This window comes from Maylandia zebra, linkage group LG2 (assembly GCF_041146795.1).
Source record: "Maylandia zebra isolate NMK-2024a linkage group LG2, Mzebra_GT3a, whole genome shotgun sequence".
NCBI lineage: Eukaryota > Metazoa > Chordata > Actinopteri > Cichliformes > Cichlidae > Maylandia > Maylandia zebra.
In genome coordinates this window covers 13,542,193-13,560,795 of record NC_135168.1, presented here as the reverse complement: position 1 = coordinate 13,560,795, position 18,603 = coordinate 13,542,193, and the positions used below count along the sequence as shown (strand labels likewise).

General features: G+C 43.9%; 1 protein-coding gene across 1 annotated transcript in view; it reads right to left on the bottom strand.

Moving 5' to 3' along the window:
* LOC143413757 (NACHT, LRR and PYD domains-containing protein 3-like) overlaps positions 1-14,900 on the bottom strand; it is a 47,060-nt gene extending 32,160 nt beyond the window's left edge. Inside the window, exons 1-7 of the mRNA XM_076877179.1 lie at positions 14,395-14,900; positions 14,218-14,310; positions 13,431-13,532; positions 12,360-12,438; positions 12,108-12,198; positions 10,083-11,883; positions 7,014-7,187 (exon numbers count right to left, since the gene is read on the bottom strand). Coding sequence (XP_076733294.1) covers positions 7,014-7,187; positions 10,083-11,883; positions 12,108-12,198; positions 12,360-12,438; positions 13,431-13,532; positions 14,218-14,310; positions 14,395-14,483 — 2,429 coding nt within the window. The 5' untranslated portion in view covers positions 14,484-14,900. The remainder of the gene's footprint in view (positions 1-7,013; positions 7,188-10,082; positions 11,884-12,107; positions 12,199-12,359; positions 12,439-13,430; positions 13,533-14,217; positions 14,311-14,394) is intronic.
* Between the last annotated feature and the right edge of the window lie 3,703 nt (positions 14,901-18,603).

Here is an 18,603-nt window from a genome sequence, read left to right as displayed (position 1 = left end):
GTGATTGGAATAACTACTGAAGCTAATCCAGTATCAAAGCTCAGGAATCAGCAGCTCCCACCTCGTTTTCTTTGAACAACTATTTTTAGCTGCTGTGTTTTTGTGTTTTTGTGGACTTCAGACATCCTGCTGCTCTGGAGAACTGAAGCTCTAAAGGCTTCAGCCTTTATCTCCAAGAAACAAAGCTGATCATGGAGACCCAGCAGGTCAGCTGATCTGTGGACAGCACCAGCATCTTTAAGTAAGTCTGAGAGGTGAGCAGTCTTTGGAAGCCTTTACTGTCTGATAGTCTCAGAGCAGGATTTGGATCATTATTTGGCTTTTCTTCTATTATTATGTTTAGTTTCTGCTTCACAGATATTCTCTGAGATGTTCTCTGAAATGTTTCCCACTGTTGGACAAACTTTCACAGTTTCTTCATAAAGGAGATCTCCTGTGCAGTCCATCTGTGATAATATGTTAAACACTGAATTATGATTCATATCTGAATGTACTGACTGTTAATTATTGATGAGAACATAATCAGTAAATATAAATATGTTTGAGTTTGGCTTTGATGAATCAGAATAAAAGTAATAAAATAATGATTTTAGAGACAGGCCGAACTCAGGCCAGCTGACAGCCTGTGTACAAACAGACTTCAGCCATATGAGAGTGAGTGTGAGTGAATGAGAGCACACACAGGACACTCTGATCTCTGAATGTGTGTGACGCAGTGAAAAAGAGGATTGTACTGGATATACTGTGACTGACAAACAGAGTTTAAAGAGAAAGGTGTTTGGATTAAAATGGATTATGCTAAAGTGAACGTGCTAATGAAATCTGAACTGACTGAAATGTGAAGTGAAGATAATTCAGATGTAAAAGAGAGAGAAACTGATAATAAGGTGGGGCTGAAGATCAGTGAAGGGCATGTAAACACCTGATTGGTTGACTAGATATCAGATCGACAGTTTCCAGATCCAAGATGGCGCCGCGTATGGATGCCCTGGTGCTTCAGTGCGTTACTTCTGTTTTGTTTTTGTGCATTTCTTCTGTGTCTGGGCACTCCTCTGGATATTCTTACACCAGAGAAGAGCTTCTTAACTACAGGACTACAACGCCTGTGGATTTATTCCCAATATTTGTCGCATCTGCGGCAGATTTACTGCAGACTCTGATCAGGAAAGTGAGACGCCGAAAGAGAGGAAAGCGAGCCGGCGCACTCGTGCGTCTGAGGAGACGCGGACTGCGAACTGCTCTTCCTGGGATCTTCCTTTCTAATGTACGCTCACTCGGGAATAAGATTGACGAACTGGCCCTGATGAGAAGCATGAACAGAGACTTTGCCTCCTCCTGTGTCTTATGTTTTACGGAGTCGTGGCTCAGTGAGAACATCCCAGACTGCGCGCTCAAGCTGGAGGGCTTTCATCTGCTGCGCGCGGACCGCCAGGCCTCTCTCTCCGGTAAGAAAAAAGGTGGAGGTGTCTGCTTCTACATCAATAGTGGCTGGTGCACAGATGTAACAGTGATTGCTCAGCACTGCTCTCCCTCTCTGGAATACCTTTTTATTCACTGCAAACCGTTTTATTCTCCGCGGGAGTTTGCTTCATTCATCCTGGCCGCTGTTTACATCCCGCCAGATGCGGATGCGCAGGCAGCTCAGTGCGCACTCGCGGAGCAGATACTGCACATGGAGCGGACATTCCCGGACTCTCTCATCATTGCTCTTGGGGACTTTAACAAAGCCAATCTGAGCCATGAGCTTCCCAAATACAAGCAGTATATTAAATGCCTGACCAGAGAGGAGAGGACATTAGACCACTGTTACAGCACAATCAGCGGGGCCTATCGTGCGGTGCCCCGCACTTCACTCGGACTTTCTGACCACGTCATGATCCACCTAATCCCCGCGTACAGACAGAGGCTGAAGCTCTCCAAACCTGTCGTGAGGACCAAAAAACTGTGGAGCAACGAGGCTGTGGAGGAGCTTCGCACGTGCTTGGAGTCTACAGACTGGGACACAATGAAGGCTGCTTCTAACAGCTTGGACGAGTTTACGGACACTGTCACCTCCTATATCCACTTCTGTGAGGACAGCATTGTGCCATCACGCACCAGGGTGAGTTATAACAATGACAAACCCTGGTTTACTCCTAAACTCAAAAAGCTGTGGCTGGAAAAGAGAAAGGCGTTCAGAAGCGGAGACAGGGTCTGCTACAGAGAGGCCAAGTACAGGTTCACTAAAGAAGTGGTCATTGCTAAACATCAGCACTCTGAGAAGATGCAGCAGCAGATCTCAGAGAATGACTCGGCCTCTGTGTGGAAAGGTTTTAGGAATATCACCAACTACAAGCCTAAAACCCCCCACTCCACTGATGACTTGCTCTTGGCCAACACCCTTAACGACTTCTACTGCCGTTTTGACGAGCCATCAGGCAGCCTTCACACCTCCAACGGCCCCAACAATAGAGACACTTTGGACACTCATTCCCCCACCTCTCCCCCCTCCATAGAGCCATCACCACCTTCAAACTGTTCACCTACAACACCCCCCTCCTCACCCCACACAAAAGAGGATTTCACACCACCTCCTCCCACCACAACTCTTCATATTCATGAAGCTGATGTGAGGAAGCAGTTTAAGAGTCTGAATGCTCGAAAAGCTCCCGGCCCAGACGGTGTGTCTCCTGCCACCCTCAGACACTGTGCAAACGAGCTGGCCCCAGTGTTTTCTGGCATTTTCAACTCCTCACTGCAGGCATGTCATGTGCCTGCCTGCTTCAAGTCCTCTACCATAATCCCTGTCCCCAAGAAACCTAGGATCACTGGATTAAATGACTACAGACCCGTGGCTCTGACATCTGTGGTCATGAAGTCATTTGAGCGCCTAGTTCTCTCCCATCTCAAGACCCTCACGGCCCCCCTCCTGGACCCCCTGCAGTTTGCATACAGAGCCAACAGGTCTGTAGATGACGCCATCAACATGGCCCTACACTTCATCCTGCAGCATCTGGACTCCCCAGGAACCTACGCCAGGATCCTGTTTGTGGACTTCAGCTCTGCCTTCAACACCATCCTTCCAGACCATCTCCAAGGCAAGCTTTCCCAGATGAATGTGCCTGATCCCATCTGCCGGTGGATCACTGACTTCCTGACGGACAGGAAGCAGCATGTGAGGCTGGGAAAGAATGTCTCGGACTCTCGGACCATCAGCACCGGCTCCCCTCAGGGCTGTGTTCTTTCTCCTCTGCTCTTCTCCCTGTACACCAACTGCTGCACCTCCACCCACCAGTCTGTCAAGCTAATAAAGTTTGCAGATGACACCACCGTTATTGGGCTCATCTCGGACGGGGATGAGTCTGCCTACAGGAGGGAGGTTGAACGTCTGGTGTCTTGGTGCAGCCACAACAACCTGGTGCTGAATGCCCAGAAGACAGTGGAGATTATTGTGGACTTCAGGAAGCACACAGCCCCACTCCCCCCCATCATCCTGACTGACACCCCCATCACCTCTGTGGACTCATTCCGCTTCCTGGGTACCACCATCACCCAGGACCTGAAGTGGGAGCCCACCATCACCTCCGTCATCAAGAAAGCCCAGCAGAGGATGTACTTCCTGAGGCAGCTGAAGAAATTCAACCTGCCAACACGGACGATGATGCAATTCTACACTGCAATCATCGAGTCCATCCTCACCTCCTCCATCACCGTGTGGTACGCTGGAGCCACTATCAGGGACAAACAGAGACTGCAGCGTGTTGTGCGCTCTGCTGAGAAGGTGATTGGCTGCAGACTCCCATCTTTGCAGGACCTGTACACCTCCAGGACACTGCGGCGTGCAGCTCGGATCTCAGCTGACCCTTCTCACCCTGGATACAGTCTGTTTGACCTGCTCCCCTCAGGCACACCAGAACCTCTCGCCATAAGAACAGTTTCTTCCCCTCTGCTGTCGGACTCATGAACAATAACCGTATGACTGTTCCCACCACTAACACATGACCCTACGCTGTGTTCACTGCATCATTCCATGTTTGGCACTGATCACCACCTGCACTCATGTATATATCTTTCTACGTAGCACTTTTAATTCTTATTCTCATGTATATATCTCATGTATATCTCATGCATATATCTTTCTACGTAGCACTTTTAATTCTTATTCTTACTTTTATTTTTTCATGTCTACTTAATCGCAATTTATGACAGTATGTTTGCACTGAAGCACCGCAGCAATTTCCTAATGTTGTAAACCTGCTCAACATTTGGCAAATAAAACCCTTTCTGATTCTGATTCTTCTGATTCACAGTTTTCCCTGTGGATTATAACTTTAAGAAGATGTGACATTCATCAAGGAATCCTGCTCTCCGGATTATTTCCATGAACACTGAGCTGGAACACATCTACAGTGCTGGAAGTGCCCGTCTCACCACCAACCTCTCTGTGCACATTCACTTTTCAACCCTTTGTGAGACACTAAAGGTGTAAATCTGAGTATTTATCTATGTTAGTTTGAACACCTCTAATAGGTTGGTTTAGTCTTTCCAAGTCATAACTTCCCTTAGATCTGCGGTCCAGGCTCCTAAAATCATCCTAGTTTTACAAGCACTACAATCTAGAGGAGAGCTGCACTAACAGGTGTGACTGATGAGATCTGACCTGCAAGGATACTCATGTTTATGTATATCAGGACAAGCAGGGAAGACCTGGACATGAACTCTGTCAGGCTGCCTGAGTCCTCTCACCCACACCAGCTCATCAACTCTAAACAGGAATGAGCAGCTCATTTCAAAATAAAAGGTTGGAATTGTAAAGAAAACAAACAGAGCCTATAAACTGAAACTGATTTCATTTTTTCAGCTGGAACATTTTAGTTGTTCCTTTTTCAATTCATACATAATTATATTTACAGTAAGTCTTATCAATCCCCTTTTCCCTGCCAGTCACCGCCAATGTTCCCTCTAATGTTTCATGTGTCTGAGCGAACACACAAACTCCCTGAGCGTCCCTTGGACCACTGTGAGCAACAGCAGACGTGTGCACTGTGGTCACGCCAGCATCTTATCCATCCAAGTTACATAGTTTATTAAAGTAATCAAATTACAGCATTTACATTTATGTTAGACTACTTTTAATTAACTGCTTTAGCCCACTTACAATGAAAATTAAAAACAACCTTGTTCATGACCTGTAGCATGTTAACACTATTGGAAGTAAAAATAACTTGAACTCCAATTTTGAAAACACAACTTTATTTTTTCTATTTTTATAAAGCTCTGACTTGTATTATGAGTCTGTGGTCTGGGAGAGAGTCTGTAACTCTGTCTGCAAAATACAGGATATAATGACCAATGTTGAGAAATTAATTATATAGTTACTTCTTCAAAAAAGTTACTGAGTTTTGCAAACAACAAAGTTTGTTGCAATAAATACTGAATACTATCGTTGTTATAAACAACGATACTATTCAGGAAGAAAACCAAACATTGCAGATATTTTATCATAACTCTGGTTTTACGTGGCCGATCAACACAATTTAAAAACTTGTATAAAGTCCACACTTTGTCCGTCAACATGCAGCTACCAACCCAAATGGTGAGGTGGTGGTGTCAGGGTTCCTGGGTCGTTGACCCAGTGATTTCAGTTTGTTCATGTTCAGTTTAGTTCGCCACATTAATGTTCTCACTTCCTGTTTTTTCCCGTGTCAGTTTGTCTCCCGTGTCATTAGTCAGATTATGTTCAGCCCTGTTGTTTGTTACGTTGTGATGTGTCATATCGTGTCGTGTTGTGTTATATGTAGTGCCGACGTAGGACAGTTTTTCCAATTTCATTGTACTACTGTACTATGTATGACTGTGCAATGACAATAAAGAGTTATCTATCTTATCTATCTTATCTACTCACCTGTTTCCAATCATTGTCATCATTCAACCTGTGTATTTAAGTTCCTCGGTTTCACCAGTTGTCTGTCGTGTCATTGATGTTGATGTTCATGTCGTCCCTCCGTCTGTATGTTCAGTTAGTCAGCCAGCCATTCTTCCAGTCTTTCAGCCAGCCAGCCAGTCACTCCGTCGTTCCTGCTTTGTTCACTCACCCTCCAATAAATCCTCTTCATTTCTGCACCGTGAGTCCAGCATTTGGGTCATCTCTTCCATGCCTCCACACACAACCTCTGACAGGTGGTTAGTTATTACTGTCGTTTATGATCCCCTACATTCTCCTACATTCAAATATTCTCCAGCTACAATAGTGTTTGTGTTCCTAAAAGGATTTCATGAATGTGTTATTGTTCATGTCACATCTGTATGAAACAAAGAGGAAGTGAGGTTTATCCTTCATGATCACAAACTGTTCCAGCATGTAAACCTGAGATCTGTGTGGAGCAGCTGACCTGTATGATGTGCTCAACACAAACATTATTTACCATCAGTTACTGTGTGACTGAACCACGTGGGTGTATGAAACATCGCTTTCAGTTTTAATAGCACATGGCAACATTCAGACGTGAATCTATACAGTAACACTTTGATTTGTTACAGTGAGGAGACTGTTGAAGGAACGATGAGGGGAAACTGTAACAGCAGCAACAGAAACCAGGAGACAAAGCTGAGGTCTGGGTTCCTCTATGCTACACACAGCCTCCTGCTCCTGGACTTTAGTAAACACATAAATGTCTCCAAGTACACTTACTTCAGAAACTCTATTAAACTCATTACAAGTTTACTTCAGCTTTAAATTACTCACAACATCAGCACACATGAGTAAACAAAGTAACTCACAGCTACTGTTCAAGTTTAGTCATCTTTAATACAAATATACCTCATTATTATGAATCTCACAGCTACCTGCTCATTGAACTGAACAATAATTCTGTTTGACCATTAAAACAAAATATGTGACTGCAATAAAATCTTCACACAGTAATTAAGAATCTCCTAAGCAATCCGAAGATAACGAAAAGTTCACCTGCCAATTCTATAAAGCTTGGTTGTTTAAACAATGATATCATTTAATGATATGTTTGGATCCTGACCTGAGAGTTTCCAGTGTACAATGTGGACTCTGCAGTGCAGCAGACAGAAGCTTCACTCCTGAATCCCGCAGGTCATTGTTACTCAGGTCCAGCTCTTTCAGACTAGAGGACTGGGAGTTGAGAACTGAGGACAGAGCATCACAGCTTCTCTCTGAGAGGTTACAGCCGCTCAGTCTGGAAGAAAACAAACAAACAATTAAATCAGTCAAATAAAACATTTTTAATGCCAGCATGCAATACAATTATTGGTTAACTAAATAGCTTCATTAAAACACAACTATTCTTCTATAGCAGCACTTACTCCTTGTAAGCTCCACCTGCTCCACCATCTGAGTCAGACGACATGAAAACAAACTGTGAATCTAGTAGAAACATGATTGGAAAGCTTCTCAGATCCATTTGTACATTTAGAGCCTGATACTGAAATATAGCAGCACGGACATTCACAGCAGCAAAGGGTTCTTGCTGATCTGAGCTGGCTTGGCCCTGGCTTATTGAAGATTAAAGAAAGCGGAATCAGCTGTTCAAAACCCCACAAGGCTGCCCGCTGTGACTGAAACAATGGGACGGGTCGTGACTTCTCAAAATGGGCTCATTGAACGCAGCACGGATAAGATCTTGAAGAAGCTCATGGCGGTCATGAGTTCTCAGACTTTGCTCTTTGAGCGCAAAACCGATAACCTCTCGAAGAAGCTCGTGGCTCTCCAACGGGAGATTGAGAGACGAGTGACGGACTGTTAGATCAGCTGTGAAATTGACATGCAGTTGTTCGCACCAAAGAAAGCCACCATCAGCTCATGCGGGTAACATACCGGCGCCAGCTGTGGTCTCAAGGCTGGAGCTGAACAAATCTCACCCTGATAACAGACGGTGTTTAGACTGTTCCTTCCCATCCTAAGCATGCTTATCCCCTCCCGGTGCAGACGGTGGGTCGAGGGGACCAGCGCAAATGCTGCAGGCCCGGGTGCGCTGTCTACACCGGCTGTCTCTCACCTTTTACCCATCCCTGCTGCTTGTCATGTGTTTCTATGGCGCATTAAGAGTTTTCATGTGCTCTGCGGTAAGGTCATTTTTTTTGTCTGTTCTCAAACTGATCTCCCTGCTGGAGCTCAGTCTGGGAGGAGTTATTTTTTCTCCTCATCTTTCCTGATGTTGTGCATTTTCTGCTGTTCGGTTCCGGGTCGCTGCTCTAGTGGCTGACCGGCCAGCTACCTAGCCTGACCCGTCTCCCCAATGTGATGTTTGTGTATTGTATGTACGGTTGGAAAGCTCGGTATCGTAATTGCCCCTTGAAAATAAATACAGTGTTCTGAAACTGAATCTGAAAAGATTACAGAAGACGACTCTGTTCAGTAAATATTACGCTCATGCTGTCACGAAATACCAAAGGTAGGTAAAACTCTAGTTGTTGCAGCCATCCAGTATGACATGCTTTGTACTGTCCTGCTGCAGTTTGTGACACCTGGTTGATGAGTTGTGAAGGATGATGAAACAAATACTTCACTCAATGTTTGTCTTCTAAACTGGATGTAATTTGGGCAGCCGATAGGTTTTCTTAATATATCCCAGCTGCAAATAGGAACACAACAAATAAATAACTTTACCCACTTGGATCCTTATCATTCAAGATTGTGAAAAGATTCTCTACACAGAGAATACAGGTGATGTTAGATGAGAGAGATGATTTGGAAGATGATGAAGGGGAAGAGTTTTCACAACTTGAGGCCTTTTGTCTTCACTGTATAGGACAGAGAAGACAGGAAGGGAGGGAGAAGTGAGGAGAATAACACACAGGAAATGGTCTTGGGCAGACTCAAACCAGGCCCTGGAGTCACGACTCTAACCTTCAGTACATGGGTCACCTGCTCAGCCAGGTAAGCTACAGCAGTCAGCAGTGTGTGAGTTAATTTGAAGACAATGATGATTATAAGTCAGGTAAAAAAAAAAATACTATCATCAACCAACAAGGGGAAAACATTGAGCTTGAATGGCCAAGCTTTGACCAAGGGTGGCTCACTCCTCGGTCTTCTTGCCCAAGGAGTGAACCACCCTGCATGGCTATCAATGTGGTGCAACCAAGGCCATCATACAGTACAGGCCATCCAAGCTGATTCTTAACTTTTCCTCCCAGATACCACCTTAGAAATCATCTAGATTAGGATATGTTGGCTGTTCTAGATCCAATCACAACAAACAGAGAGCTGTTGTGTGTCCAAGGTGAACAGGAAGAATATATACATGCATAAAGTCAATAAAGTCAGAAGGTTTGCTTTAGACTGTGCTGCAGTTTATCATCAAAGACAAACAGGCACCATGCTGCCAACAAATGGCATCAAGTCTGACTTGAGGTTTTTTGTTCTTTTTTTTAAATCAAGATTGAATTTTATAGCAACCACAGCAGAGATGACCAGGGAAGGTGTGCTTGAGGGGATATAGCTACAACAGCTGGTTTCAGACTGAAGATGAACTGAGGTGCTGCACCCAAGTCTGCAGGTTCAGGGAGGGACAAACATCTGCTGCAACCAGATTGGAGTGAGAGGAGAGAGCAGGCCAACAACAACAAAGAAACAACAAACACACTGTGGAAGACCGAAGCAGAGTTTAGTTTAAAGTGGAACTAAGGATGTTTCTCTGGCTGCCAGGATTCACTGAGTAATTCAAATGCTTCCTTTAATGCAGGACCCACCATGCATGTAAAAGCAAGTGTTTCACCAACATTTGTGACTAAAGATAGACCTGCAGTAGAAATGTATCTAGGAGCATGCATGTGAATATAAAGTATCACAACATCAGGCACATGCAGCCTAAGTGTTTAAACAAAGACTGATAACATAACAGCAGCAGTGATGATCAGAGTTCATGGTGAATCCAGCGTCTCGAGTACACTGAGTTCTGGAGGCATCAAAGAGGTTAAAGTTGTATTGGAGAAATCCCAAAACTTTAGGATACAAATTCATAAAAACACAGAAAACCTGGTGAAATAAATTACTGACACAGTTGGATGTTAAAATTCAAATTCAAATTGAATAAAAGTTATAAAAGTAAAGACATGAGTACAAATGTACTCACAGAGCTTTGTTGGAGGCTTTGACCACTGGCAGCAGCCTCAGAAGAGCCTCCTCTGAAGCAGAGTATTTCTTCAGGTCAAACACATCCAGATCTTCTTCTGATGACAGTAAGATGAAGACCAGAGCTGACCACTGAGCAGGAGACAGTTCATCTGTGGAGAGACGTCCTGATCTCAGGGACTGTTGGATCTCCTCCACTAGAGAACGATCATTCAGTTCATTCAGACAGTGGATCAGATTGATGCTTTTCTCTGCAGACAGATTCTCACTGAGCTTCTCCTTGATGTACTGAACTGTTTCCTGATTGGTCTGTGAGCTACTTCCTGTCTGTGTCAGCAGGCCTCGTAGGAGAGTCTGATTGGTCTGCAGGGAAAGACCCAGGAGGAAGCGGAGGAACAAGTCCAGGTGTCCATTTGGACTCTGTAGGGCCTTGTTCACAGCACTCTGGTGGAGAGATTGAAGTTTTAGTTTGTTAAATAGTTTAGACCATGTAGAGGTTGTTTGTTGTTGTTCCAGCAGATTGAGTCCAGAGTTGATGAAGGTCCGATGGACATGAAGAGCAGCCAGAAACTCCTGAACACTCAGATGGATGAAGCAGAACACCTTGTCCTGGTACAGTTGTTTCTCCTCTTTAAAGATCTGTGTGAACACTCCTGAGTACACTGAGGCTGCTCTGATATCGATGCCACACTCTGTCAGGTCTGATTCATAGAAGATCAGGTTTCCTTTCTGCAGCTGATCAAAAGCCAGTTTTCCCAGTGACTTAATCATCTTCCTGCTCTCTGGACTCCAGTGTGGATCTGTCTCAGATCCTCCATCATACTTGACCTTCTTCACTTTGGCCTGAACCACCAGGAAGTGGATGTACATCTCAGTCAGGGTCTTGGGCAGCTGTCCTCCCTCTCTGGTTTTCAGCACATCCTCCAGAACTGTAGCAGTGATCCAGCAGAAGACTGGGATGTGACACATGATGTGGAGGCTTCGAGCTTTCTTGATGTGGGTGATGATCCTGCTGGCCTGCTCCTCATCTCTGAATCTCTTCCTGAAGTACTCCTCCTTCTGTGGGTCAGTGAACCCTCTGACCTCTGTCACCATGCCAACACAGTCAGGAGGGATCTGATTGGCTGCTGCAGGTCGTGTGGTTATCCAGAGGCAAGCAGAGGGAAGCAGTTTCCCCCTGATGAGGTTTATCAGCAGCACATCCACTGAGGTGGACTTTCTAGGGTCAGTTAGGATTGTAGTTTTGTGGAAGTCCAGAGGAAGTCGACACTCATCCAGACCATCAAAGATGAACACAACCTGGAAGTCTTCAAAGCTGCAGATTCCTGCTTCTTTGGTTTCAGTAAAGAAGTGATGAACAAGTCCCACCAAGCTGAACTTTTCCTCTTTCAGCACATTCAGCTCTCTGAAAGTGAATGGAAATATGAACTGGATGTCCTGGTTGGCTTTGTCTTCAGCCCAGTCCAGGCTGTATTTCTGTGTTAAGACTGTTTTCCCAATGCCAGCCACTCCCTTTGTCAGCACTGTTCTGATTGGTTCATCTCTTCCAGGTGAGGCTTTAAAGATGTCTTCTTGTCTGATGGTTGTTTCTGGTCTGTCTGGTTTCCTGGATGCTGTTTCAATCTGTCTGACCTCATGTTCATCATTGACCTCTGCAGTCCCTCCCTCTGTGATGTAGAGCTCTGTGTAGATCTGATTCAGGAGGGTTGGGTTTCCTGCTTTAGCGATGCCCTCAAACACACACTGGAACTTCTTCTTCAGGGTGGATTTAAGGTTACGATGACAAACTGCAGCTTGAAGCTCTGAATGAGAAGAAAAATAAACACTCAATTCCAAAAAGAACTAATCTTTAAAACATGTTGCTCCATCTTCCATCTCTGGAAAATGTTCATTTATCCAGCAGCTTAAATCTTTAGATAAATCCTCTTACTGCTCTGCAGACGGTCAGCCAGCTCCTCCTGCTTCATTCTCCTGAGGAAGTCCACTGTGATCTTCACAAACGCCTCTCTGCTGCTGCTCCTCTGACTCTCTAAGTATTCTGGGTAATCTGGACTCAGAACCTTCTGGATCTTCTTCAGCTCGTTCTTCACAAAAGTGATGATGTTGTCCTCCAGCAGCTGGAACAGAATATTTATGAATGAGCCAATCAGACTGAAATCATGGAGCCAAACATCAGATCCATGTTGGACACACTGACGATCCACTGGTCTACAAAGAGCAGCATGGAGATGACTGTGAACAGAACAGATGTAACAGTAGTTGTTGTACATGTACAGACCATAAATATGGAGTCCAGCTGTGTTTGATGCTGCTGGGCAGACTGACCACTGGGAACCTCTGAGCTCTGCTGGTCCACTCTGTGGAGGAACCATGAAGGATTAGATCAACACAGGATAAAGATCCAGGAGTTTCTGCTCAAATAACTTCATCTGAATCAAGTCTGTCAAGTTTTAAACTCTCAGATTGTGAACATATCAGTAATTTTCAGTCTGTTTTCATGGACGTCCTTTCAGTGGTGATGTCAGGGATGATTTTGAAGAAGCTCATCAAACTGAACCATCAGCAGATCACTGCTCCAAAACCAGAACATGATCCGAGTCTCCCTCCACCACCAGAACACCAGCTTTACTAACGTGGTAGATCAGTGTAGTACAGATCAATAACTGATGAGTCATTTGATCAAAATCACTGAGTGCTTCACGTCTGACCCTCTGATGCTTCTGTAGACATTTTGCATATTTAATGAATGTCTGACAGTTTTACATTCATTCTATGAACACAGTGGAAATGTTGTGTTATAGTCTCCATGTTGTTTCCAGCATCATAAATTCTTAAGTTCAGAAAATTCGATTCTTTCTTCACAGCTGAAAAACAACAACATTTATTCTCTATTGAAATCTGCATCGTCCACTCCAAAGGTCACAATCTGAAGGTAACATCTGGTTTTGTTCCCTGTGGTTAACTCTGAGCATCAGTATGGTGGGATTTATCCACTACATCCACACCACTGTGGTTCAGTGTTGTCCTGATGGAGTAACAGCAGCCAGTATGATCCAGGCTTTAGCTGCTGGGTCTCTGTGTGACCTCTCAGACTGTTTAACAGATCAGACACAAAGAGAATCAGAGCAGCTCTGTTCTTTAAAGACAAACATGAACCCACTCAGGTCACACTTTCCCCACAGATATGAGCATCACTGTCCTCAAACAGCAAATGACCAAGTCGAACATTTGGATCTTTTCTCTTTCATCGTTTTCTTTTTAATGAATCTTTGTAACAATCTGAGGATGTTTCAGGTCATATTTATCCAGGAAACACAAACATGTAAAGGAGTCATCACAGCTCTCTGACCTCGTTGCTCCAGGTTCACCACTGAAGAGTGGATTTAGCTCTTTGGACCGGTCACTCCTCACAGACGGACAGCTGGACCCTGCAGACTGTGACCTCTGACCTCTGCAGACACAAACATGATTGAAGCAGCTGTGATCACACAGACTGCAGATAATGCAGCTGTTTCCTGTCAGTAACAGTCCTCTTAGATTAGAGTTCAGCTTTTTACAGGAAAACAAATGTCCCTGAATGCAACAGTGAGACACAGTCTGCCTGTGTGGCTGTTATAGCTGCCGTTAGGAGCGCTCATGTGTTTGCAGTTAGACGAGGAGATGTTACCATCATGGACATGTTAACAAATCCTGCAGCATCACGTGGCACAAACACTTTGTGTTCCTGTCTCACACGACGAGCCTTTGTCTAATGCTCTCTGAACACTTTTCTGAAGAGGAGCTGCACAAACCTTTGTTTGCTTTCTAGAGCAGCATCTCATCCTCACAGAGCACAGCTGGCACGCTTGTTACCGTTAGCTTAGCCACCAGGCTAAAGTCAAACTACCCACTGCTAGCAGCTGTTTCTATCATAGTTTAGGATCGAGATGTGTGAGGTCGAAATTTACACCTGTGATTAAAATAAATAGTTAAAAACAGCCAATTGTGTGTCTATAATAATAATGTGTCTTAAACCAGATAAAATGACAGTTACAGCTGAGCCTGTGTGTCCTTGGAGACACTACTGCTACAGAGATGCATTTTAGAAACCGGGAACCATCAAAAGCGTCAGAGAGTTCATTTTACTAACAGCTCACCTCTCTGCAGCAGAGACTTTAAAATCAATGTAGCCATCTTTAGACCGGTCACTCTGTAAGGACACAGAGCTGGGTGGAGGTCCAGGCTGGTTCCTGTGAATAATGATGCAGCAGTGATGTGAGTGCTGAGCTGTGACATGGAGAAGAGTCATGGACAGTTAGAGATGGTCATCTCACCTCTGAGCTTTGGTCTGGCTCTCATGTTCCCCACACAGAGTGCTTTTAGAGGGAGGGACTCCCTCCTCTCTGTCCTCACACTGATCCATGCTGCTCAATTCAGCTCACACACACTTTCTACCTGCAGAGGAAACACAAATCATTCATGTGCACATCAGCTGAAATCCTCCTTTCATCATGTGTGCTGTCCAAATATCAGCTGCTTCTTTCCTGCTTCATCTCAGTGTCAGCTGGATGCAGTCAGACAGCAGTGTGAGGCAGAGGAAGCTGCCATCAGCTGCTCTGCTATCAGTCCACTAGATGGAGCCTGAAGCACACACGATGCATTCACTGACACACACTGATTCACTGTGACTGGAAGCTTCAGTCAGTCCAACACGTGTGAACAACATTTTAAACATTTCAGCTGATCCAGGATTCAAAGAGGATCAGCAGAGTTAAAGCTTCACACTAATTCTTCCTGCTGAGTTTGCAGAGAACTGCACACACACTGATTCACTGCTAATGAGAAGCTTCTTCCATCCAGTAATTCATCATCCATCAGCTGCTCTGCTATCAGTCCACTAGATGGAGCCTGAAGCACACACGATGCATTCACTGACACACACTGGTTCACTGTGACTGGAAGCTTTAGTCAGTCCAACACGTGTGAACAACATTTTAAACATTTCAGCTGATCCAGGATTCAAAGAGGATCAGCAGAGTTAAAGCTTCACACTAATTCTTCCTGCTGAGTTTGCAGAGAACTGCACACACACTGATTTACTGTTTGGGAAACTAGAAAAATGTTAGTCTTGAACTGGCTAACAGTTCAAGACAGTTCAAGCAGCTTTTCTTTCCAAGCTCCTTAAACTATGATGACCTGGATGACTGAGAACCTTCACAGGAAAAATGAAACACACTGAACAAAGAATGCAAGACTTTCACAATAAAACAGCAAACAAAGGAACGCAACACTGACACGTGAGCTTGACAGAGGAGTGGAGGAAAGGCAGACGAGAGTGAGCGAGGGAAAGAGGAGAAAAGAGAGACATGACAGGCTGAGGAAATATAGAATGGAGCATCAGGACTCACACAAACACACACAAACACAGACACACACAGAGACACACACAGAGGCACAGAGGGAATCTAATCATCAAGGAACTAAACAGGAAGTATAAGAAACTCAAAGCAGCATAAATAAGACTGTAAATGAACCAGAACATAAACCATAATACAAAACATCACCAAAACCACAAGAAATGCAAAGTACTTGGTCAAAGGGACCCAGAACCATTAAAGTTCTTTTCTTTGCTCTTCACTGTTTGAGTGCAGACAGACTCCACGTTAAACTATGACAGCATCGTCCCTGCTGCTGCTGTCAGACCTGTTATTCACTCACTGCTCGCCAGTGTTTCTAATGAGTTTTACTCATCCATGAGAGTTTAAAGCTTGCACTTACAAGGTCACTACCCATAAAAACGAGTGTGCTTCACTGTCAGAGCTACGGTGATTCAACGAGTAGGTCGAATGACTTGAAATATTTGTTTGATGCTTTGCATTGAGGCGCATTGTTGAATTTGCAGGGACACAATAACCACAGATCAATCAGGGCTCTAGACTAACTTTTTGCCATGGGCGTACCAGTACGCCTAACTTTAAAAAGCTAGGCGTACCGGCACAAAAGTTAGGCGCACACAAATTTTATAATAATTGATATAATATAATGTGTTTTTCTGGATAACCTGTGCTTTTTCAGCATTCAAAGATTGATGACACCGTGTCAGAGCACTGGCTATGAATTTCAGAAGGATCAGGCCTTAACAGAAAAGTTAGCAATAGTTCTTTTCCTATTACAGCTACATCCACTTCTGTCATGCCTAGGCTGCTCACTAGGGCTGGGTATCATCACTGATTTCTATAATCCATTCGATTCCGGTTTTCAAAGTCCCGATTTGATTCAACTTAGCCTCAGACAGTCAGAAATATTATAATTCTGATCATTTATCAGTACTGACTTCATCAGAATTGTGAACATCACAGCAGATGCCTTTGTGTGAAAGTAACTGAGAATAAAACACAGAAAAACATGAAGGAGATTTTCCTGGTCTGGCTTTTTATAGCAGATAACCTTAAAATATTCTACAATGTTCTGCATATAAAGTTTAAATTTCTTCAGTATTGAACAACAGAAAAAATAGGCTTTCTTGTCCGAGGTCATTTAAGTGAAAAAAAGAAAAAGACAGCAGCCACAGCGCTGTAAACAACGGTAGACTGGTGGGTAATAAGCGAATGAATAATACAGAAAACAGAGATTGGAGACGGGAAACTGTTCTTGAAGTACAGAGAGAGAGAGCTAGCTGTGCATGAAGTGCGATTTTAATAGTCGTGGAAGCAAAACAGCAAAATTCAGCTCAGTGAATTTTGGTTGGAGAGACAAAACCTGCAGCTCAGAATCAGCGCAAAAAGACGTAAACACATCGCGGACCGGACGCATCAGGATCGCTAAGCTCCGACAGCGTGTCCGTCTACGGGCCGTCGGGTGAGAAAGCTGAGAAAGACAAAGTTAATTCTGATGCGTCGGGTCTGTGCTGTGTTTACGTCTTTGTGTGGAGTCCGTGTACCTGCTCTCATTTGCTGTTTGGTTGTTGTTGAAATGGTTTTGTGAGCTTTAATCTGAGAATCTGGCGTTTCTGGCAAAACACAGTTATATTTAAAAGTCGATTCAGGATTTAATGAATCGATATCGCTTTATTCAAGCTACTCACCTCCCACTTCCACCTGCACTTTCAACTGGACCACGGCCAATCAGAGAGGTCCCACCCCTTACTATCTCTGATTGGTTTAGTCCACGATAGGGGCAAAATGTGTGTCTGTTGTTGACCACAGGGAAGGTTGCAGACTTTTTTTTTTGCTACCCGAACAGTTGGTCGCACAGGTGCAACCAAATATTTTTTTTTATTCGCACCACTGAAAGATTTGGTCGCATTTTCGACTAGCAGAATTTAGTTATTCAGCATAATATTTAATCCTTATTATCTGCTCCTCTCACCTCTGTTTACATCTGAAAACAAGAAAATTTAGCCAACAGTTTATTAGCTTTGGTGAAATTATAAACAGGTATCAGCGCGGTCACCTATACTGTGCTTTAATGCTAGAGCAGCAGGAACACCAGTTAATCTGAAATCTCCTTTTCTCTCTAAAAAAAGTGACAGCAGGCTGAGTCAAAGACAGAAACCTTATTTAAACACCAAATATTCACTTCCTGATCCAGGATTCAAAGAGGACGTTGAACTTACTCAGCTTCATCTTCTCTTGAACGTCTTCACTCTGCAGCTCTCTGCTGTCTGGACCAGGTCAGTGTAGAAACAGAGAAAATCCTCTGCTTCTTCTCCGTCAGCAGTCGTCTGTGTCTGCAGACTGCGTCACATTAAACACTTCACACCAGCAAAGAGTCTGAAGCTCACAGGTCAAAGGTCAGCTGCTGCACCTTTTGTGATATTAATTTGATCAATAATTAACCTGCAGCAGGTTTCTGCTCCAACTCCAACACACAGAAAACAACCCTGAAAACAAATCAGATGGTGTGTGGGTGTGTCTGCAGGCTTCAATAGATGAGCATTAAACACTCAGCAAAGAGGCTGAAGCTCACAGGTCAAAGGTCAGCTGCCACACTGTATATAACAATTCACTTTTGAACAGTAGATTCATTCATTCATTTCATTCATTTATTTGTTCATTTTCAGGCACAACAAATACCTATATTGAACATAAAATACACAAAACAAAAAACAAAAATTTCCTGAAAAAGGAGTGGGACGAAGAAAACTTATTAAATCCCACCCCTATACTCACTCATCAACAAAAAAAACAATAAACTTCCCGCAGCTACGCCCATCATTGCATACAGACCCATCAACAGCCCCGGGCACATACAAGCATCTAAGCGGCAGCTCGCAACCAACAATTAGAGCCTTCATAACTGAATACAGAATATATGAATTATAAATTGCATTACCACAAGTAACAGGCAGTAATAACTACAAGTAACAAACACACATACATATACATACATATATATCTACACACACATGTACATATATGTACATACATACGCACACTTTTTTTATTTTTTTTATTTTGGAATCCATACCAGCAATGGTAAGAGGACAGACATTACAGAGCACACTAAAACCCATCATTGAGTATACTGTGACCAGACCAACT